This window comes from Electrophorus electricus, chromosome 7, assembly GCF_041902795.1.
Source record: "Electrophorus electricus isolate QZ-2024a chromosome 7, ASM4190279v1, whole genome shotgun sequence".
Classification (NCBI taxonomy): domain Eukaryota; kingdom Metazoa; phylum Chordata; class Actinopteri; order Gymnotiformes; family Gymnotidae; genus Electrophorus; species Electrophorus electricus.
In genome coordinates this window covers 2,224,482-2,247,500 of record NC_137503.1, presented here as the reverse complement: position 1 = coordinate 2,247,500, position 23,019 = coordinate 2,224,482, and the positions used below count along the sequence as shown (strand labels likewise).

Genomic DNA, 23,019 nt, shown 5'->3' with positions numbered 1-23,019 from the left:
GAGGTCACTGCCAGAGCCTGAATTTACGCGCGCACACACACACACACACACACACACACACACACACACACAGAGGAGTGCTGAAGGTACCTGAAAGTGAGGTTGAAAGGACCTGCAACTAACTCCCTCAGACCACAAGGACCCCCCCCCACCCACACAGCTGCTGCTGGAGCTCTCAGCATCTGGTCATACAATCATTTCTTTCCTTCTCTCTATCTCTTAAGCGTTCGTTTTTCTCCTCTCTCACCCCCTCCCATTTCCTCCTTCTTTCCAACCTCTCTCCCTCTCTCTCATTCTTCACTCCCTCCAGCTGGTATATGCGTTACCATGGTGAGAAAGTGGTGGACCAGCTCACGCCCCTCACTAACCCTATCTCCGACAGAATGGAGTCTTTGTTCCTCTTCCTCCTTCCCACCGGCATTCCGCTCACGCCGACACATAGACGGAGAGCAGCTCTGCTCCGCCACGGCAACGAGGTCACCGCCGCTTAGGACAAGAAGACGAAAGAGAGACTTAACCTGCGACTAAAAGGCAAAGTGTCCAAAGAGCCAGGGACGTGTCCACCAGCCAGGACTAACGGTATCACAGTCCACCTGGGACGTGTCCACCAGCCAGGACTAACGGTATCACAGTCCACCTGGGACGTGTCCACCAGCTAGGACTAACGGTATCACAGTCCACCTGGGACGTGTCCCCCAGCCAGGACTAACGGTATCACAGTCCACCTGGGACGTGTCCACCAGCCAGGACTAACGTTAGCACAGTCCACCTGGGACGTGTCCACCAGCCAGGACTAACGTTAGCACAGTCCACCTGGGACGTGTCCACCAGCCAGGACTAACGTTAGCACAGTCCACCTGGGACGTGTCCACCAGCCAGGACTAACGGTATCACAGTCCACCTGGGACGTGTCCCCCAGCCAGGACTAACGGTATCACAGTCCACCTGGGACGTGTCCACCAGCCAGGACTAACGTTAGCACAGTCCACCTGGGACGTGTCCACCAGCCAGGACTAACGTTAGCACAGTCCACCTGGGACGTGTCCCCCAGCCAGGACTAACGTTATCACAGTCCACCTGGGACGTGTCCCCCAGCCAGGACTAACGGTATCACAGTCCACCTGGGACGTGTCCACCAGCCAGGACTAACGGTATCACAGTCCACCTGGGACGTGTCCACCAGCCAGGACTAACGGTATCACAGTCCACCTGGGACGTGTCCACCAGCCAGGACTAACGGTATCACAGTCCACCTGGGACGTGTCCACCAGCCAGGACTAACGTTATCACAGTCCACCTGGGACGTGTCCACCAGCCAGGACTAACGTTATCACAGTCCACCTGGGACGTGTCCACCAGCCAGGACTAACGTTATCACAGTCCACCTGGGACGTGTCCACCAGCCAGGACTAACGGTATCACAGTCCACCTGGGACGTGTCCACCAGCCAGGACTAACGGTATCACAGTCCACCTGGGACGTGTCCACCAGCCAGGACTAACGGTATCACAGTCCACCTGGGACGTGTCCCCCAGCCAGGACTAACGGTATCACAGTCCACCTGGGACGTGTCCACCAGCCAGGACTAACGTTAGCACAGTCCACCTGGGACGTGTCCACCAGCCAGGACTAACGTTAGCACAGTCCACCTGGGACGTGTCCACCAGCCAGGACTAACGTTATCACAGTCCACCTGGGACGTGTCCCCCAGCCAGGACTAACGGTATCACAGTCCACCTGGGACGTGTCCACCAGCCAGGACTAACGGTATCACAGTCCACCTGGGACGTGTCCACCAGCCAGGACTAACGGTATCACAGTCCACCTGGGACGTGTACACCAGCCAGGACTAACGGTATCACAGTCCACCTGGGACGTGTCCACCAGCCAGGACTAACGTTATCACAGTCCACCTGGGACGTATCCACCAGCCAGGACTAACGTTATCACAGTCCACCTGGGACGTGTCCACCAGCCAGGACTAACGTTATCACAGTCCACCTGGGACGTGTCCACCAGCCAGGACTAACGTTATCACAGTCCACCTGGGACGTGTCCACCAGCCAGGACTAACGTTATCACAGTCCACCTGGGACGTGTCCACAGGCAGGTTCAGAGGTATCAAACTCCACCTGGGATATGTCCAGGCTTTCTGAGGTATGGAGGACCAAGACTGCAGGGCTCAGTGTGCTGATCTTTAGATAAGCTAGCTGAGAGCCTTGCTCCGTCGAGGACACGTGGAAGACTGCTCGGAGCGTCCCACAGTCGCTGTCCTGCCAACACAGCATTCCACTGCCCTGCTGACATCATTGTGTCCTTCTTTAAATCACTTGTCCTCCAAGTGCCTGTCAGCGACGACACGCTCTCTCACAACCAGCCAAACCCCGCCCACCCACCCACCCCCATACTGTTGGTTGTGTCTCCATGCGAGCACGCGCGGCTCTGAGCGGGGCGACGTTGCGCTGGTTTGTAGGTATGAGTGATATACTGGGAGAGACACCAGTGTGGGAGCAGCGCAGCACAGTGCCCTTGAAGTGTGGACATGCAACTTGCCCCGCACAGCTGAGCACTTCCCTCTGTTATTAAAGAGACAGAAGACCACAGCCCCAGGCATGTTAGAGGAGGAGGAGGAGAGAGAGAGAGAGAGAGAGAGAGAGAGAGGCAGGAAACCATTCATTTACATATGGGCAGTTGTGCAGTTAAAATGAAAATGAATGTGTGTGTGTGTGTGTGCTGAATCTGTGCGTGTTTGACAAGTGGGAAGGGGCTGTACTTACGAAGAGTTTCACATGAGGATGTTAGTTTAATGTGCTTGTTGAGGCAGCCCCGACACCTTGCAGCTGCTGCTGCTGTGTGTGTGTGTGTGTGCGCGCGTGTGTGTGTACGTACGTACTGTTCAAATGTTTTTAGGCACCATCAAGTCTCCTGTTTTGATGAGAAGTAGATGAACTTAAACTACTGATATTTCACTGCACATCCACTCTCGCCCAGCTGAAAGGGTTTCCTTCACTTCCTGGGTTTTTTTCCCTTTTCCTGTCCTCTTTCTTTCAAATCTGTGTGTGTTGCAGTACACAATGGCCTGGATGAAACTGTGCTTTCAGTATCTCGTTAGTGACAATCAGGGATGAAATGACTACATCCGGTGAAAGATTGCGGTCCACTCCTCCTCGGCGCCGACGGTCACGTGACGCAAACCAGTCAGAGCGCCACAATCTCACCGCCCACGTGGAGAGACGCTGATGAACAGACGTTAACCTTCAGAGTTCGTGACCTATGCAGAAAACATTGCCAGGATGTTTCGCAAATTCACCTACCAAAGGAAGGAATGTTTTGTTGTTTTGGGGAGCATTTGGGATCGCTGGGTTTGTGCAGCCCAAACTGCCGCATGTGGCGGCAAGCGATCCAGTCAGGGGGATCCGGAGAGGGGGGCAGCGCGAACGTAAAACATGTCTCACCGCACACGCACTTTCTCCACCGAGAATGTCACGCTCCACACATCCGGGCCTGGTAGGTGCGGGTCCGGGACAGTGTGTGAAGAGAGAGCGATCTTCCCGTAACCACACACACCCACCAGCACTCCCTACACACACGGCCAGGGCCAGCTCCAACAAAAACATGGAGAATGCCATTTTAAACAAAAGAGAATTAGACCTATGAACTTCCCTCACAAAGTTCAGAAGCATGCTGTCCACTCCCCCAAACACACACACACACACTTTCACTCAACCTAGAGGGCAAGTGGTTGCCATCATTATTAAGTAGGGAGGCTTTGTGAGAGACAGGAGGCTTCCAAGGTCACGTTCTTTAACCCTGCAGGGGTCAATTATACGGCAACTCCACTAACAGCTCTGTCGGTAAAGATGGAGGTCGCAGTTTAACCAGCAAACACTCCTAATAATAAACGTGCAATTTACTCTGAAATAAACTCTCACAGCTCGAGAACGCTACATCGCAAAAATACCACATTACGCATCCAGAGTCGTGCATCGACATCAATTACGTCCAACGGCTCCCCCACCCCAACTGTCAAAAAATATGCGGAATAAAATTCCCTGTTGCATTTACAGTGGGGATGGTGGGGTGCGTTACAGAGAGGGGAGGGGAGGCCTATACAGCCTTCCAGCCTTGGGGTCTGAAGCTGTAAATCAGATCAGTGCTGAATTGTTTATGTCTTGAAGGATCTAGCCCATCTGTTGCCGAAGGCCAGTGGCGCCTGGACACATGAAACCAACCCTGGCACAGTCAGCCTGCTGGGCACGGCTGAAGGACGCTGTGTGTGTGTGTGAGAGAGTGTGTGTGTGTGAGAGAGAGACTGTCAGCGTTTAAGCGTGATTGGTCAGAGATTGTCAGAGAGCATCAGTGTCAAAGTGTATTTGATGCTTCTTTGAAGTGCCTGTGTGTGTGTGTGTGTTTCTGAGTACGTGCAGCAGTGAAGCATGTTTGATGTGTGTTTGAAGTGTGGGTGTGTGTTTCCAGATGGCCACATCTGTGCCCGTTTCTCAGGTGGGCGGAGTTAATGCCAAGGCTTTGTGGTCACTTTCCCAGAAGTCCTTGCAGGCTTATCTCTTCCAGAGAGCTGCTAATCTCCACCTCCACCCCTGGAGCCCTAGGCCCAAGGCCAACACTGCCCCACCCCGCTCCATCCCCAGCCCCGGGTGGAGAGTTACCCCTCCTCGGGCCCCCAGGCCGCGCAGGCGAACCGGGCTTCGGAGAGTTGTTGCACCAAAGCCTGTCCTCACACCGCAGAGCTCCGGTACGGCGGAGCTCCACAGGCCAGTAAATCAGTGAGCTCCAGTCACACGCGGAGAGCGCGGCACACCCCGGGATTGGGGAACGTCTGGACCCAGCCCAAAACAAACAGTTCTGGGAGGAGGGGGTTGGGGGTGGGGGGATGTGGTGTGAAATCCCAGCCGCGCGAACACTGCTGAGCATTTCAAGGACAAAAGTGTCGTGCGTGTTGTGCTCAGGCCAGGCCACTGGCCTCCGGGGAAGGACGCCGTTGCTCACGTTACACAATCTATCCATTTAACAAGACAACGCTTCTTTTTTTTTTAATCCTGGGGTTAAAGGCCAAAGAAAAGGTGAAAGAATGTCAGTGTGAGCTCACACTGAAGTGGAGCACCAAATTAATAGAGTTTGGGCCTCCTGAGACCCCCACAAACAGAATGAGAGCTACAAGGGCGCTGCCCCCCCTCCAACCTCCCGGGGAAGACCACGCAACCACGCAACCGCTCCACGGCCTCCTTGGGCAGGCCATTGTATGCAGCCTGGCTCCTGGGGCTCCTGGGTCAGAGCAGAACCGGGAGAACCGGGCCAACGGAAACACCCAGCCACAAAAGGGTCTTAGAGAGAGAAATGACCAAGAGACTTGGAAACAACGTCACCTAGCTAGATTAACGGTGCTTCAGAGACCCTTTGTCTCTGTGTGTGTGTGTGTGTGTGTGTGTGTGTGTGTGTGTGAGAGAGAGAGATATGAAGGGGCCTCCAGTTTCAGGCGTGTGGCTGCGATTACATGCTGGTCTTTATATTCCAAAGATCCCCCCTGCGCATGTGTGTATGCCAAAGGTCATCATCTTGCCTTTTGTTCCGAGCACTCCCAATCTCAACTTCCAATCAGAAAGCACAATAATTGGACAGGAGATATCGGAGTCCAACAAATACCTGAGGGTCGGAATGTGCTGAGGGGAACAGCCTTATCTGTCCGTGTGTGTATAGACAAAAGTGGCTTTGTGAGGATCCGCTCCCCTCCAGGGCTCAGATGCGTGCCGCGGTTTACACAACAGTGGAATCGTGGAAGTCCCTACTGGGAAAGACATTTGGGATCGGGGCCGATATCAGGGGAGGAACGTTTACTCTGCCTTCGTCCTCAATGTGCAGAGAGCTCTCGCATGTCACCACAGTCTAAAACATGTCTGCAAACATCTCAGAAACAGTAACGGCGCGTGCACAGGCACCGGCGTAAATAAGAGACCTAGATGGCTACTTCAGCTCCAGCAGGCCTCCTCAGACTGGACATCATTCAATGTTTTGTCCCGAATACTCAGTTGCAGACACAGCAGCGAGGAAAAGTGAAGCCCTGCTGCCAAGCAACAAACGCAAACACACAACAATGGCACTAGAAGCGAACACTTTCCTCAGCCAACAAAAGTGCTAAACTAATCACCTTATGGGTTACAACAAAGAAAGAAATAGTTTTATCTGCCACAGGAAGAGAGCTGTGTGTTTTCAGAGTCCGACCAGAGCCAATGGCTAGTCCACACATGTTTTCCCAAACATCTCTGGCCCTGGGCCTCAAACCAATCAAAAGTCATGATGAAGCATATCCCAGTGGGCGGGGTCAGATACTGGGACCGGTGAGTCATAGCACAGGCCAAGTAAACAGAGCGTGTGGTGCCATCTGATTGGCTGGCACTAATCCCCAAGGAAAATAACATCTTAGCCGGCACGGTCCCACACTTCGGGGAACATGGGAGTGGGAGATGTGACTAAAAAAGAAACCACGACTCACTCAATCATTCCCTGACCGGCAAAGGAACAAAAGGGACATTTCGGAGGCACTTTTTTCAAAGGCCGATCTTGCTTGATTAATAAGGATAGGGAATCTGACGCGTTGCTCTTTCTCTGGAACCAGCCTGCATTTGCCGTCCTGACTCCTGGGGATGAGAGGTGCAGGTTGGAGCCCACGCAGCCGGCGGGACTGCGAGGGCAGAGGCGGGAGACGGTGCCCACGCTACCGCCCGAGCACAACCAGACCCTTGCTCGAGTCGCACAGCTGACCGAGGCTAACAAACACAGCCCTATAGCCAAGATATACTTTCCTTCCTTCCTTCCTCCTCTCATATCCCTCTCGGTCTCTCTCTCCCTCCCTCTGTCCTCATCCCTCCCTCTCCGCTATGTAAAACCACTGAATTCTAGCTCCCTTACTCGAGGCCCGCCACTGTTATTTTTGGGACGTGTGCAGACTGAAAACTCGACGGGCCATCTCAATTTTTTCCACCGTATAGTTTTTCCTCTTTAAAACTCAGTTGCTCAACAATAGAACTAAGGACAGTATTGTTTATTTGTGTGTGTGCGCGCGCGCGCATGTGGGGCTGGGTGAGTGCAAGCTCCAACTGCAGAGCCCCACAAAAATAAAAGTAAACAGTGTTTACAAATATCTCCAAAATCGGAGGGCTTCTCGTCCAGAAAGGTCGGCTAGTAGTTCCAACATCTATTACCCCGATGGTCGCTGCGCGCTTACGGCTCCGAAGCCGATGGCTCCCTTTCCAATCACAGTCCGACAGCCTCTTAACTAACTCCCGCCAGCCCGTAATGCCCAGAACATGCTCCCTACGCCCCCGTAGCAGGCTGAGACAGAACTAACCTGATCCTTACCCCCCCACACGCTGCAACCACATTTATCCTGACAGTGGAAAACACACTCTCACTAATGCTGTCTTTATCTACGAGGGAAGGTAACAAATATTCCACGTCACAGTATTCTTTTTTAAAAGATAGAAAGTTGGGTTTTTTTGTCTCAGAAAACCACGATCACATTAAACCTGTCGAACACAAGCTCGCGTTTAAGAAGTGATGTGAGTGCCGGCCTCTTCCAGCCCAACAGACCCTGCGCCTTGCGCCTGTGTTGGGGAGCTGCGGATCACCTGAGTCTCCAGAACGTTCTACTCACCTCTGCGTTTGGGGAAAAGTGCGATCAAAACAAGCAGGGAAATGAGATTTCATTCATCACGCTAACGGAAACATCTGGCAGCTGATGGTGCTATTTATCCAGGTGCCGGGTTTGTTCCGTGTGCTCCCATTCCCAAGCTGAGTACAGGTGGGGGACATTCACAACTGTCATGGCACAGGCTGACAAGATTAGAACGCCACTGTACCAGGCAGGTCTGGAAAACGCCCTGACGGAAGAGACACTACTCCAAACATGCTACCTGGGACTCTAGTCTGATAGGGGCGTACAAACAGTGTTGTGTGTCATGTACAGTGTGGTGTGCTACGTACAGTGTTGTGTACAGTGTCATGTACAGTGTGTTGTGGGTCAATCTGTGTTCTGTGGTAAACACCTTGCCAATCACGTTAGTGCAGCGTGTCAGGAATGTGTGAAGATACAAGCTCCCGTATTCTAAGATGCACTTGACAGTGTCAACGCCGCGGGGTGTGCTAGGCTCTGGGCAGGAGTGGGCCGAGGGCAACCGACACCAACACACAACAGCTGTTTAAAAAAAATAAATGTCCCGCCACTTAACGGTGACTAAGAGAGATGGTAGCAGGGACAGTGAAACAGTCAAGGAGGAGACTGGGAACTGGGAGCGAGGAGCGGGGGACTTAGGTGGAGACAGTCACAGTGGACTAGAGACACTACTACAGTTACAGTGATTAGAAAGGAATATACAAGGAATCAGAGGGAAAGTTGGGAAGACCCAGTGAAGGAGTAACATTTTCAGTAAATGGGAGATGTTCGTATCCAGAGTCAGGAGGGGTCAGGAGGAGTGTGGAGGGGTCAGGTATTAAGAGAATCCGTTCTAGCAGAGCGGTGGACCGAGGCAGACCGCTGTACCTCTGCCGGTTTCTGTCCAGCGCTGTGGCGAAGGTTGATGACATGTACTTCCTGAGGGAGGGCAATGGTCCCACGGCTGGAGCAACCTGATTGGACGGCGTAGCTCTTCAGCAGCGCCTGGACGGGGTGAGCTCCGTCCACGGTCAGCAGCTCACACGGGCTCCGAGACAGTGGGCCTGAAACACACACACACACACACACACACAAACACACACACACACACACACAGGTTGGCTATGGTCACTGTGCTCTGCCTTACACACAGGCTCGGTGAGCGGCAGGAGAACAGAAAGGCTCAGATAAGAGAAGGAGGCACAGTGGTGGCGCTCCGCCAGCAGAGGCGCACACGCCACTTTCCGAGTTCAACTCCCACGTCATTATTAACACGTGCAGCAGAGAAGAGCACGGAGGGCCCGAGTGGAGGAGAGGTGAGGTGCCTCCTCCCTCACCCGCTCCCTGTCCCTGTTCCCAGATCAGGCCAGCGCACCTTTTCCTATACAGCTCTGACTGACCCCCCCCCCCCCCCCCCAGAAGGCTGGGTCGACTCACTCAATCACACTTTGTAAATTAAATAAATAACAAATAAATGCGTTTAAAGGCAGAGCTCAACGCTGGCCCAACTCGGTTACCATGGAGACAGGTCAAGCTATTAGGATGACAGACACACCACAGGCAGATGTCGTCTCGGAGCATGTCCGAGACGCAGGGGATTGCGTGGGTTGGAGCAGAGATTATGATTCCACGTAAGGGCTGAACTACTGCAGTTCCAAAGCTCTCCGGAGTCCATGGCCGACATTAAAGAAGGCCGACCTGTCAGAAAGACGAGAAGGACGACCTGAGATGTTTGGGCTTCGAGACATCGCGTGACTTCTCCGGGGGCATTTTACGGTAACCGCGGAGACCAGCCTCTGTCTTTGTGCTGGACAGAACCGTCTGCAGATGAAAGCCAGAACCCGCACAGCGGTTAAGAGCGCATGGAGGGGAGACTCCACCGCCTACGCCCACTCACTCCTTCAAAGTGTCTGTCATAAAACCTCTTTGTGTGTGTGTGTGTGTGTGTGTGTGGTGGGGGGGTTATTATGTAGATATAGCTCCCTGAACCCTCGTTCCATTTCATTCTCTGGTGGACAGAAAGCAAAGGATGAGGGAGCATTGGTCTCTTTACACAGCAGCAGGACGGCACGGCAGGACCAGAGGGTCAGACTCAGCTAAGAAGAGCTGAGAGAGACAGAGAGAGAGCGCGCGAGAGAGAGAGAGACAGAGAGAAAGAGCACTTTCAATAACATCCCGATGCATCAGTGAAGTCTCATCATCATTCACTCACTCACACACACACACACACACACACACACACACACACACATATATAATGTGTTAAACACAGACCAGCCACTCCAACACTCTCCACCACAGCAGCCATTAGGACTTGGGCTGCATTGTGACCCTGCTGCGTGAAGCCCCAGGCGCACATGACGGACAGGCTCCTGGGAAACGGGTCCACTCCGCTTTCCTTCAGTTTTTACCCAGAATTCCCAGCAGGGTGAGACTGTCAGAAGCAGCTAGCAAAGACGACGTGATTGCAGTATGTGGGGCAGAACTGAAAAAGCAGATTAAGACCTTAATATGAGCGAGAGATTGCGAGAGAGAGAGACGCAAGAGCAAGAGAGAGAGAGAGAGCGCACGCAGGAAAGAGAGAGAGAGAGAATTAACAGCAAGTTTTGACCTCTGCGGTCAAGCATAACACAAAATAAGAGCTAGGCAGCATTAGCATAAGAAAGCATGTGCACGCACATACATGTCCCCCCTCCTCCACACACACACTGAAAGGCCAAGCATTTCTGAGTCATGATACTTGGATTATGTTTTGTTTTTGTTTTTTTTTATGTCAGATGATCTGGGCCCTAATGAACAGGTGAACAGGCCAGGTGTGTGTCAGGTGTGTCCCCTGGTCTCTGAGCCTGAGGGAGCAAAGTCACTTACACTGACAACAGCGGTGTGACGCGGACCAGCCCCACACCCAAGCACCACGCAACAAACAGCAGCGTGACATGGACCAGCACCAAACACCACACACCCAACACCACACCAACCCATACCCAAACACCCCACGCCAAATACCACACACCGGGGGACAGAAGAGCTGAAGGGAGGCTGGCAAACACTGAGCCCTCTGGGCCAATATACCTGTACACAGAGTACCTGTATGCATCTTTCTCTCGCTTACACACACACACTTGTGTTTTCATTAGAAGGTACTGCCTCCTGAGTGTGTCTGTGGCTAGGCTTTTCTGTAGGTCAGGCCCTCTCTGTTAGACCCATAAAGTCAGTCATGATTCAGCCCAACCGCAATAAACACACACACACACACACACACACACACACACACACCCCACTGCAACAGGGATCAGAGCAACATTTGGAAATCATTAAAGTAGAAGGAGACAGAGAGAGAGACAGAAAGCAAGCATGAGACTGAGAGTGATGAGGGACTGGTAAAAAGACACAGAGGTGAACGCCTGAGTAACAGAGTGAGAGAAGAGATGCCAGAGATGCCACATTAAGAACTCCTCACTGAGCGTCAGAACGGTGTGTGTGTGTGTGTGTGTGTGGTGACCGAGCTGGGGATGTGTGGATGCCATGACGACAGAACCTCTCGGCAGGCCCCGAGCCTCAACACTTCCCTTTCAGCAAACCAGTCTCAGTCCCACTGAGCCCAGCCACCTAGTCCTCGGCGCAGAGAAACCACGCTCCACTCGGCTCTGACCAGGGCGCCATTTTGGAGAAGAGCGGAACACGTGGACACAGGAGTGTCGACTGAAGGGCAACAAGTAGTAATGGCAAGAGGTGATGTCACATGTGTGACATCACTTCTCCTTCCTCCCTTGGGGACATTCCCTCTCCATTACATCATTACTTTTACACACACACACACACACACGTCTTTGAAAACACTCAAACTGACTTTTTCTCAAAAACAGACTGCCAAAAGATTACAAGATTCATTGGGAAGTGGTGTTTCTTTATTTAACTTCTGGGGGAAAATTGTGCACAAACAATAAGGTGTATTGGGGAGAAAAAAGAATAAAGAATACTTCTACGATGGTAGAAGGAAGTTAAACATTTTTTTAATCTTCAAACTAAATGGAGTTGAAATCGGGAACAGTAAACAAAATGATGTTTTCCAATGCTGAATTGAAAGTTGTGAAATCTCTTTCGAGGTAACCACATTAGCATCCAGTGAGATCAGGGAGAGACTTCAGAGAGACCATCTCTGCTGGCCTTTCCCAAGGAGAGACCATCTCTCTCTGCTGCTGTTTTTTCAAGAGTTTTAAAGAAAACATGATCTAATTTGAAACTGGTCGTTCTGTGCTGCGCTTTCTGCCTGTCACGTGGTGTCTTCATAGATCAATAGCACTTGCACACAACTACATAAATGAAGTTCGGGACGGTATTTTTATTTTACTAGCATCTGGAAAAACCACATGTGTCTGCTTGAGGGATCTCAGAAGGGAGGAAGAGAGGACAAGAAAGAAGGAGAGAGAGAGAGAGAACGTATCTGTGTCTTTGTGCATAGGTCCATATCCTCCGTCCCCTCACCTTATCCATTCATTCTCTCTCTCTCTCTCTCTCTTCCCACCCGTTACAACCCTTTCTAGTCCGTCTTTCACCGACAGAAAGACCAAGTGCAAAGACCCCGTTCCTCAAATGTCTCTGATCGATGAGGCAAATCAGACCACATGGAACTAAACAGCAACTGTACGATGGTCTGAAGAGCTTAACTAACTAATCAAAGGAGCAGGTGGAGCGCGACGCCGAGGTCAGCGAGGTCGAGGTTTGATTCCCACGGCGCACATGTTCTGTCACACTGATAAACATGGATGTCACCCTGTAGAAGACTGAATACTATAATTGTTTAAAGTATTCATATTTATTTACAGTAAGAGAAACAATTATTAAAGTGTTTTATACAGTTATAGAGAACATGCCTGCGAGAGAGAGAGAGCGAGAGAGAGAGAGAGAGAGAGAGCGCGAGAGAGAGAGACATTGAGAGAGAGAGAGAGAGAGAGAGAGAGAGAACACCTGTGTCTGAACCCACAGCGTAAATGCCAGTGAGACTCAATACCAACACTGCTTTCAGCATGTCAACCCCAGAACAAGTACACACACGGGTATGACATTGTTAAATAAATGCCTACATGCCAGCTAGGAAAATATAGCAAAAATAGCAGGGTTTGAGTTCTAAAAAAAGCTTAACACTTTCCAAAGAAACGGCTTCACTGATGATGGCGTTAGATTAAATATGCCCAGAACAACTGCTGTTTGTTTGGAGGCGGGAGGCCCCGGGGAAGAGTTTGAGCTTGGTGGGGGGGGGGGGGGGGGGTTTAGGGCGGGGCTGCGAGTTGTGGGGGGCCACGTGGGCTCACTACAGTACATATGTACAGTACGCTTTCAAACTCCCACCCGTATACAGTGGAAAGTGCATCACTCTGTGTCAGAGATGCCGAGCGACAAACCAAAACCACAACAGGAATGAGTACATTTACATTCACAGCATTTAGCACACGCACTCTTACAGAGCCGCTTAGAAAAGTGCCTCAGCAGTCTACTCAGAAAAGCACATGCACACTGCCAGGAAGAGTCAAAGCTGATACCCAGACGCAAAGAGACAGCGCTATGAAGCACAGGACAACTGGAGAAAACCTTCCTACAAGTGCACGATCGCGGGGCGTTTGGAGACGGCAAGGGACTGTCCTGCTCAGACAGCCAGTCATGTACACCCTGATGCTCCAACATGCCTCTACTATCAACGTTTGACCTCTCCGAGTCTCCGCTCTGATGATGTGCACCAGTGTGCAGTAACCTGCAGTTCTCACACACCTATGATTTTCATCTATAAACCAGATTATAGCTGATGCACACCGAACATGTGTATGCTAAAAAGCAAACTACATGACACCACCCCCCCCGACACACACACACACACACACACACACACACACACACACACACACACACACACACACACACAGCTCCATACGTTTTGTTTTGAGGTTTACTACTAAACTAGGCTATACAGCTGTGCTCACTCCAACCCTTAACCTCAGCAACATAAACATTTAGATACCAAAAAGCTTTTTATTTAACAAATAACAACTAGATTTTGTTTTAGGCATTTATTCAGTTACAAACTAAGAAGAAAATTTTTATGCTGTTGAAAAAACAACAAAGTGTGTGTGAACTCCCACAGTGTAAAGTCAACACCCATTTGAGGCTTATGCTCTGTGTATGAAAGTAAGAGCTCAGAAAAGGGTTTCCTGTGTGTGATTCAGTGCTCAAACACATCTCTGAATCTCAGGGGACACATAACTGGCAGCAGAGAGAGAGAGAGAGAGAGAGAGAGAGAGAGAGAGAGAGAGAGAGAGAGAGAGAGAGAGAGAGGGAGAGGGAGAGGGAGAGAGAGAGAGAGAGAGAGAGAGAGGGGGGGGGGGGGCTTGTGTCCCAGTCACAGGCCCAGGATCCTGGCCCGCAGACCTTGGAGGAGAGGCCAAGTTCTCCATCCTCCCTCGACTGCGGAGCCCTGTAAGGCTGACGGCTTTGCCTTCACGCCTCTCCTCCCTCTGGGACTTTCACACTAGAGCAGGGAACCACGCGATCGACTCCAGGCTCAGGGACTGACACGGAAGTTAATCAGACGCTACGCTGAACTAGGAAGGAGTGAAACAGCTTTAAGGAAGAGTGAACGCAGAAACCCTAAACCTGCGTGAAGGTATCCAGTTCTCTACACGTCCCAAACACACGGAGATCCAAAAATCACATACATGTCTCTCTGCACTTGGACATGGGCCAAGAACTGGGTACAGAAAATTATGTCACTTCCAAAATGCCAGCTGCAGACAAATCTAATATTCCCACAATCCCTCTCCGCCTTTTCCGAAGAGAAACAAACAGTCGTTTCCCCTCCGTTTACACACACACACACACACACACACACACACACACACACACACACACACACTTTCAACATCCATTTACAAGAACTTCAGTGTTTCCTCTTCAACTCAAATCACGCTAAAGCATTGAACGCAACTTCCGATCGACGTGCACGTTGATATATTTCTCTCACTACGCACAGGAGTAACCCTTGCACACGTTTGTCACGTGTGTATCGTAAAAGCTGTGTGCGTCTAGCAATGCTGACCTGCTCCCTAACGGTGTTCATTTAGAAACCCGGATGGGTGCTGACCAGGGGAAGCAGGCGCACCTGTGGGCGGTGGCATCGGCTGTGTCCAGCGTAGCCCTGCCCCTGCGTGGTATTGCCAGACTTCCTGTGCTGGACATCAGGCCACTTTATTGCATGCAAGCCTCCATGTGTTCGTGGGCTTGCGACACCAGGAGGGGCTCTTCCCCAGCTAGGTGTGAAAGACCGGGTTCAAAACGCAAATGTCCTGCTGTCATTATATATCAACCAGATGGTTGTGTTGTTTTATAATACACACACACACACACACACACACACACACACACACAGTACATAAAACAAGATTAGTAGTACTAGGCAGTTAAACAGTGCATCTAGTAATCATTAATAAAAATAATGATTAGTAATAAATTAAGTATTGTTTATTAAAATGTACTGTAAATTACTGTTTATTAACGCACTCATCATAAAGATTTTAAGTGTTATCGGTGTTGTGATAATTCAACATGATTAAGCGTGTTTTAATATCCCTTCAGATGTTTTATTATTGTACACGTTGTAAACTAATTGACAGCTAATTAGCAAAACAACATTTACGGAGGAGCACCGGAGGTGTGCAACCTTCTGAAGGTGATCTAGAAAGTTCCGTTTTAATCTCCGATCATGAGACATGCTCGCTCCCTCGGTCTCTACGCAGGAAGGCGGCCTTCGATGTGGACAGAGAGCCCAAGGCAGCGCTTCCAAGGCTGCAACACAAACAGCACACACGGAGCAGGGGAAAGAGACATGGAAAAGGAGGGGAGCTGGGATGAACAGAGAGAGAGGGAGAGACAGAAGAAGAACAGAGCAGGTAGGTAAAGAAAAAGCTACGAGAAGCATCCAATCAGACCACGCCTGGGCGACGGACGAGGGGACTCCTAGAGGACGGCAGCTCGTCCACCTGCTCCCACAAGGTGAGTCACGTTAAACGTTGGAGGAAAGGCGGATCTCTGGCATCCACTTCAGCGACCGCTGGCACAGGAAGATGTCCAGTGTCCAGTGCACATCAGGGAGACGTTACAGCCAGTGCCAAAACTATTTAAGAGAAATAAACCTCTTCCTTACACTGAGCAGGCCGTTGTTCGCGGTCCAAGCACATTACCAGGTGTGCACGGGAAGACGGCCGTAAATCCGCCAGGTGCGCACGAGAGGACGACCGTAAATCCCAGCTTCCGTACAGTTCAGGGATACGCGGAGTGCGGAGAGGTGCGGAGGGAGAAACCCGCACGTGCAGGGGCAAGGCTTTTAGCTGGCGGGATTTGGGGAGCGCATGCTTGGTCAAGAGTAGGGAGAGTGCGCATGCGGATCAGGATTGCACGAGATCCGGTCAGGACTACATCAGCACATGCGCAGACGGCCTGGTCCTGGAACAGACATGGTCGGGACACACATCCTGGCACACTGTGTATACAAAACAACCAAGAGCATACGACCTTGGAAAAACTGAATTTTATACATATTCCCTTCTTGTTCATATTCCTCTGACCTTCTTTGTCTTTGTCTGTATCTTTCCTTTAGCACTTCATCTGTTCATCTCTCTCTCTCTCGTCCACACTGGAGATGTAAATCTGCGCTGTCTGAAGTGAGGGATGACGCTGATATTTCCCAGAGAAGCCAAAGAGGGAGGTAAGGAGGGATGAAGGAAGAAGGGTCGATCGGCAGGCAGGTGTTTCAGCAGTGTGTGTGTGTGTGTGTGTGTGTGAGAACAACTTTACAGAAAAGCTGCACAGGGTGTGAACACACACACACATTTCACACTCTTGTGCCTTGTCCATTTACACACACTTCAGCACCAGCCGTGTGCACTGTCCAGAACCCAGAACATCCACCTTAACTGATGTCGCACTGACCGTGAGAACAAGCATGGCACTTCTCTCAAGAGTCCTCCATCACACTGGCCAGAGAGGCTGGAGGGTCGCCTTCCCACCCACCCCTCCACCCCTCATCTCACCCCGCCGGGTTACGACTGACGGAGCATGAGAGCACCACTCCAACACTCTCCACCACAGCAGCCGTTAGGACTTGGGTTGTGACCCTGCTGTGTGAAGCCCCAGGCGCATGTGACAGACAGGCTCCTGGGAAACGGGTCAGCTCCTGTTTCCACTCCGCTTTCCTACTGATCAGCTTTTCATTGGTTCGACGTTCCTTTTGTTCTGCTTTTTAAAGCTAAAACACACATTCCTCTGCCCTTGCCGCTCTGCGAGAAGTGGGACCTGGAAGAAAATTCAGACGATGTTGGAATGGAAGGACGCTGGAGAGGAAGAGAGGGGACATTCACACAACGAAGGTAAGAACGCGGCCTGCCGGTGTCGGCGTTCCTGTGATCGACTCGTCATCCCTGGGCCATGCAGGTCATTCCCGCCGCTCACTGGTGCATCGTAGAAGTCACTACAGTCTCAGGTTGTTTTTTTCTCCCTTTATTTCTCTACAGTTGCTTGCACAAGAAAATATAATTCACAGCATTCACACACACACGCACGCACGTGTGTTCTCTGGCCTGCTGTTTTTAAGCACTCCTGAATAAACTCTCGATGGTTCTCGTCAGTGGCATATAAACAGTGAGAGGAGAGAGAGGTGGCTAAAGACTCAAACACGTCATGTCCCATCCTCCACACCGTGGCGGAAGACTGTACTGGGAAGAGAAGTGGAACCAGGTTCGAACAGCCAGGAGGGGTGCAGCTGTGGACCTGCCTGCAGATAGACTCCAAGATGCTGGAAGTTAATGCTGAGACCTCTGTGGCAAAATACATTACTACTCAAGTGTCTCTGTCTGCGCGCGCGTGTGTGTGTGTGTGTGTGTGTGTGTGTGTGCACACTTGTATTCAGCTTTTGCCAAATTCTTGCTGTGATAAGCACAATGTCATTTCTTCCACTCTCCTCTTTAAAAGCCTCTCTCTCTCTCTCTCTCTCTCTCTCTCTCTCAGGATTGCGGTTCCTTTACAAGACCTTTGCTAAAACATATGCTCCCCTCCCCAACCATGCACACATATATGCACAGGCACACACAGTGTAACACATGCACACACGAATAGAATTTTTTTTTAGAAAGTGTCCAGGGTGAAGCGAGGGCTTTCACACACACACACACACTCACACACACCGTGGGGGGGGCGGAGTCAGAGGCCAGCCAGGCCTTTGACGAGCGATCAGAAGCCACGCCTCCTTCTAGTTCAACTCACAAAGAGTTCTGGGAAGGAGCCTGGGGTGAAACAAAGCTGGATACACCACAAGGGGATCCAGGACAAAACCAGCCTCTGCTGGAAAAAGCATTGCTGGATGGAATAAACTCCCACTGTCTGGAATACGACGTTCCGTGCCACACACACACACACACACACACACACACACACACACACACACACACACACACACACACACAGACGTTTTGGGGCAGTGAAGAGTGTATTTGTGCACGGGAGTGATTGAGCGATACGCTATAAAGCGCTGACCATTATTTACTGCATAGAAGTGGCTGACTTGCACCTCACTCGGAAAAAACGCGGTGACATTTTACAAGACTGTTTTCAACCACGCGACAGATGTCTCCCCGTGAGGAGGAGGGTGAGATGGGGGGACTGATGGACCCTCGAGAGGCTCCAGTCCAGTCCAGTCTCATCTTGACAAACAGGTTGGAAGCAGAGACCAGAGGGGCTGGCAGGTGTGAACCGCATGGTCCTAAAAACCCAGCAAACGAGCGCTCCGGGCACACACACAGCACGTACCGCGGGAGCGGTTATCTCTCGCAGCAGAGGCACCCTCAAACTTCACCTCCTCCACGCCTGCGTCCTGAGCTTCCCTCTCTCCCTCATTTTCTTTTTAACCCAGGGAAACAAATGGAGAGAGCAGGATCACCCCAGCTGTCTTCGATTATGGTCCTGGCCCCTGATAACACCACCAACACACACACACACGTACTGGCACAGCAGAGAAGGGGGGCAGCGAGACCCAGAGAGCATGCGATGGAGGGATGCGCAGAGAAAAACGCTACTTAACCACATATGTACATTCTCTGTGTTTACATATGCACTTTCAAATAATACCATGTGCATGTGTGTGTGTGTGTGTGTGTTGGGGAGGGGGGGGTGTCATGTAGTTTGCTTTTTAGTATGCACACGTTCGGTGTGCATCAGCTATAATCTGGTTTATAGATAAAAATCATAGGTAGGAAAACCAGCTCTCACACACACACACACACACACACACACACACACACAGAGTGAGCAAGACTCTTTGAGCAAGAGTTTCTCTGGCAGACTTAGGCAGTCGTGGTGTGTTTAGCAGTAAGCTGTAACTAAAGTAGGGTAGGATTGCTGTTGCTATGTAAACATGACTGCATTACCCTAGCAGCAGCAGAGGAGTCTGGGTACCCAATGGCTGAATCACACAGCAACATCTGGTCTCTCTCTCTCTCTCTCTCTCTCTCTCTCTCTAACTTGTGCTGGCCCCCTTCTTTCATTTAATTTCACCCCCTTTCACCATCTCCCACCCTCCCCCCATACAGTGTGGTTTCTCCTCTACTACCACTCACATTACAGTGGTTGTGTAATATTTTCTGGCACCATACTCGACTTGGCCCATGCAGTCACACACACACACACACACACTCACACACACACACACACACACACACACACACGCGTGCTATAAACCATCCCTACAGATCACTTGCACTCGGTGTGATAGCAGGGACAGATCGCTTGAGGCTGTGTTTTTTTTACGTTATTAATGCGTTCTGTTGTTCAAACTCTGATGATCATTTTTTCCAAACTAAACAAAGAGTGTCGTCTTTCACAATGACGGCTGGATTCATTCAGTGTTTGGGTTCATTCCTCTTGACAACACACTGATATATGAAGAAAATTAATGAGAACATGTAGCAGTAATCTTCAGAGGTCATTAAACAACAATACGGGCAAATCACCTACTCCAGGACAGTTGTTCAGGACAGGGATTCAGGACACTCGCATTTGACTAACTCCCCTCCTTCCGAGTTGTGGGAAGAGAGAAGTGGATAGATTGAGGAGAGAGGAGGAAGGGGCTGGGTCAAAGCAGGAAGGGGCTGGGTCTCCAACAGGCCCCGCCCCCGCTCGCTGTCCCAGCGGTGAAACATGAAGGAGTCCTGCAGTCAGACCTGCAGCCGACTGAGGCACCAGAGCACGCTAGCCAACAGAGGGGGTGGCGTTCAGGACAGACAGAGAGAGAGAGAGAGAGAGAGAGAGAGAGAGTGTGTGTGTGTGGTGTGAGAGAGTAGAGAAACAGGCCCATACTGAAGGAGGAACCATTAAGCTGCTTTTGCCTTAAGCTGGGAGAGTTACAGCCCGTGTCCTGCATAGCACTACCATGAGAGAAGGATCATCAAACACAAAGTTAAACATTACGCAAGAGCACTCCAGACAGATTTAGAGAATTCTGATCGTTTGTACAGGTTCCAAGGGAGAGAATGAGAGAGAGAGAGAGAGAGAAAGAGAGAGAGCAGTGGTTTTACCCTCTTCACTGGCTCCTTGGGTGAGGTCACTATGACCTAACGATAAGGTTTGCATCATTACCGATGGCACACATGTCTGGGCAGACGATCTGAAATTTGTCAACACGCATATTAAATCACCAATAACGGCTTTCTTCGAAAACATCTCGGTTCTATTTATCAAAATGCCATTATATTTACTGCAGAAAATGATGGTAACTAAATAACGAGAAGACTGCACAGTTGAGCTCAAGTTGATTGGCATATTTCACCCCTCAGTACATTACAACGCCCTGAAGCTACTGACAGTCAAGCCTGTATATCAGGACAGAAGTAAAAATCACACCCTAAAATCCAGGTGTGAATACCAGATGTGCTTTTTTTCCCCTCTCACGGGTCGGATACGTGTGAGGTTTGGCAGAACGGGACAGGTGAAGGGTCATGGGTGAAGGCTCATGGCTGAGGGTCCAGCCCCACTATTGGAGTTCTACTGCCATAGGTTCCATAGGGTCTAATGTTCTATAATTCTGAGTTCCAGGCTAGGCAAAGCTTTCAGGAAGGAGGGGAAGGTCAGAGGTCGGAGGTCAGAGCCAACGTGCACCAGAGGACATGAGAAATGAATGGAACGCTGAGTACGAGTGCTTCTGCAGGACACAAGGAACATAGTCGACACTTTACGCTGCCAAGCAAACATCAGTACTGATAAAGTCAAGCAGATGTGTGTGTCTACAGTGTCCTGAAGCCTAGGAACCACACTGCCAAAGAGTGGGAAAGATCTGAAGAAGATCGAACATCTAAGCAGTCTGTGTGGCTCCGATCACTGGATGAAACGCTGAGGCAGTAGATGACATCCCTAGTTCGGATTTCCAGAAACAAATGCAATTTGTACATTTCTCAGGGAGGCCAGCTCACACCAAAGCCTGTCCAGAACCTCGGTCCTGACAGGAACCAAGACAGAAGAGTGTTCAAAACAATCATGCAAACACATTACTGTAGTTAGAGATGATGGGAGGGGGGTATTGTGGCAGTGGTAGCTCAGTGGTTGGGGCCCCTGAGCGAGGCCCTTAATCCTCAGTTGCTCCTGTCTAGGTTTGGGCTGCCTGGCAGTATCCTAGCCCACACTCGTTGATGGCGTAGCATTCAGCAGTGGTATTCTGTTCTACTGACGGTCTGTTCTACTCTGTTCTACTGACGGTCTAATAAAACTCGCGGTCCAACAGCATGGCCTCGGATGTTTACGAAAACATCACAACCGAAAGATCACCGATGAGGCGGCACAGACGGCCGAGCTTCCTGGAAACTGGAACCACTGGAAACTCTGGGGGACTCGACGCCGCTAGCATGAGTGTTTGAGGTGGTCGCAGCAGGAGACCAGAGGCCTGTTCAGACAGAGCAGATATCATCCGCCCGCCTCACCGTCGCTAACGGTAACGGCTGCTCCGAGAACTACCTCAGTTTGTAGGTTATATGCTGAATTTATCTTAGACATCAAACTTTAATGTTCAATCTGTAATGTGTAATCTTTTCTGTGTAAGGCACTTTGAGATGAAAATGAAAAACCTCTTACAGAAGCATGGTGTGGTGTGTGTTTATTTACACACACACACACACACACACCAAATCACGAACACAGTATCTCCCATCTATTTATACCTCAGTAATGACCCAATAGCAGGCATTTAAAAGACTCTACAGAGATACTCCAGTACTTAAATGCCGGCGTTGGCCGCGGATCTACGCAGAAGCCCAGGTGTTCTTTGACCTTGACGGCACCTGTCTGGAAGAGCACCTGCATTCACGTCGTCGTCCACCACAAAGGGCATTAAAATCCCCCCCTTTATATCCGGGCGGAGATATCGGAGATGACTGACAGCAGCTGCGCGGTGCATGAGGACGGAGGATGGCTCTTACCTGCGTGAGCCACGGAGCATAGGGTCAGGAGCACGGCAGCTAGGGTACGTCTGGACGCCATCGCGTCACCAGCACTGTTTACAGGCAGCTGTGGGGCTCCTCCTCGAAAACGTACAGGCAGACGAGAGGCCTCGGGTCTGAGAAACAGGAGCGTAACAAGGAGAGGGGGGGGGAGAGGGGGAGAGAGAGAAGGAGAGGGGGGGGAGAGAGAGAGAGAGGGAGAGAGGGAGAGAGAGAGAGAGAGAGAGAGAGAGGGAGAGAGAGAAGGAGAGGGGGGAGAGAGAGAGAGAGAGAGAGGGGGGGGGAGCGAGAGAGAGGGAGAGAGAGAGGGGGGGGAGGGAAAGAGAGAGAGCGAGAGAAAGAGAGAGAGAGAGAGAGAGAGGGAGAGAGTTGGGCCAGTTGAAACTCAGACAGAAGTAGCAGGATAATGGAGTCTCACTGTCACATTCCTAAGATGAGGGAGGATACTGAAGGAAGTGTATGGAGAGATTGTTAATCTCAGACTGCTGACAGCTCATTCAGGGGTGGGGGTGGGGGTGGGGGGTCACTGACCTGCCACCATGCCTCTCAAAGCCCTTCTCTCCACCTCAGCCCCACCTCCAAACACCAGAGGAACACTGACTTCCTCACGCTGAGTCAGAGGAGCTGGGAAAGGCCCAGGCCATGGGGGGGGGATGGGGGCGTGCCTGGCTTTAGAGGATCAACAGCTGGGCAGTCGAGTTCAAGAGCTGGAAGAGGCCCCCTCACTGCTCACGCAGCTGAGGACACGCCCCTCTGGATCAGTCACATGACCAGTCACATGACAGAGGCCAAGTCTTCCGATCAGAGCTCGTCAACTCATGATAGCACCAC

General features: G+C 51.0%; 1 protein-coding gene across 4 annotated transcripts in view; it reads right to left on the bottom strand.

Annotated features, from left to right (window-relative positions):
* tgfbr3 (transforming growth factor, beta receptor III) overlaps positions 1-23,019 on the bottom strand; it is a 66,824-nt gene that overhangs the window by 37,991 nt on the left and 5,814 nt on the right. For all 4 annotated transcript variants that reach the window (XM_035524146.2, XM_027026342.3, XM_081717203.1 and 1 more), the window contains 2 exons: positions 22,168-22,304; positions 8,555-8,730 (listed from right to left, as the gene is read on the bottom strand). In XM_035524146.2, the coding sequence (XP_035380039.1) occupies positions 8,555-8,730; positions 22,168-22,228 (237 nt within the window). In that variant the 5' untranslated portion in view covers positions 22,229-22,304. The remainder of the gene's footprint in view (positions 1-8,554; positions 8,731-22,167; positions 22,305-23,019) is intronic.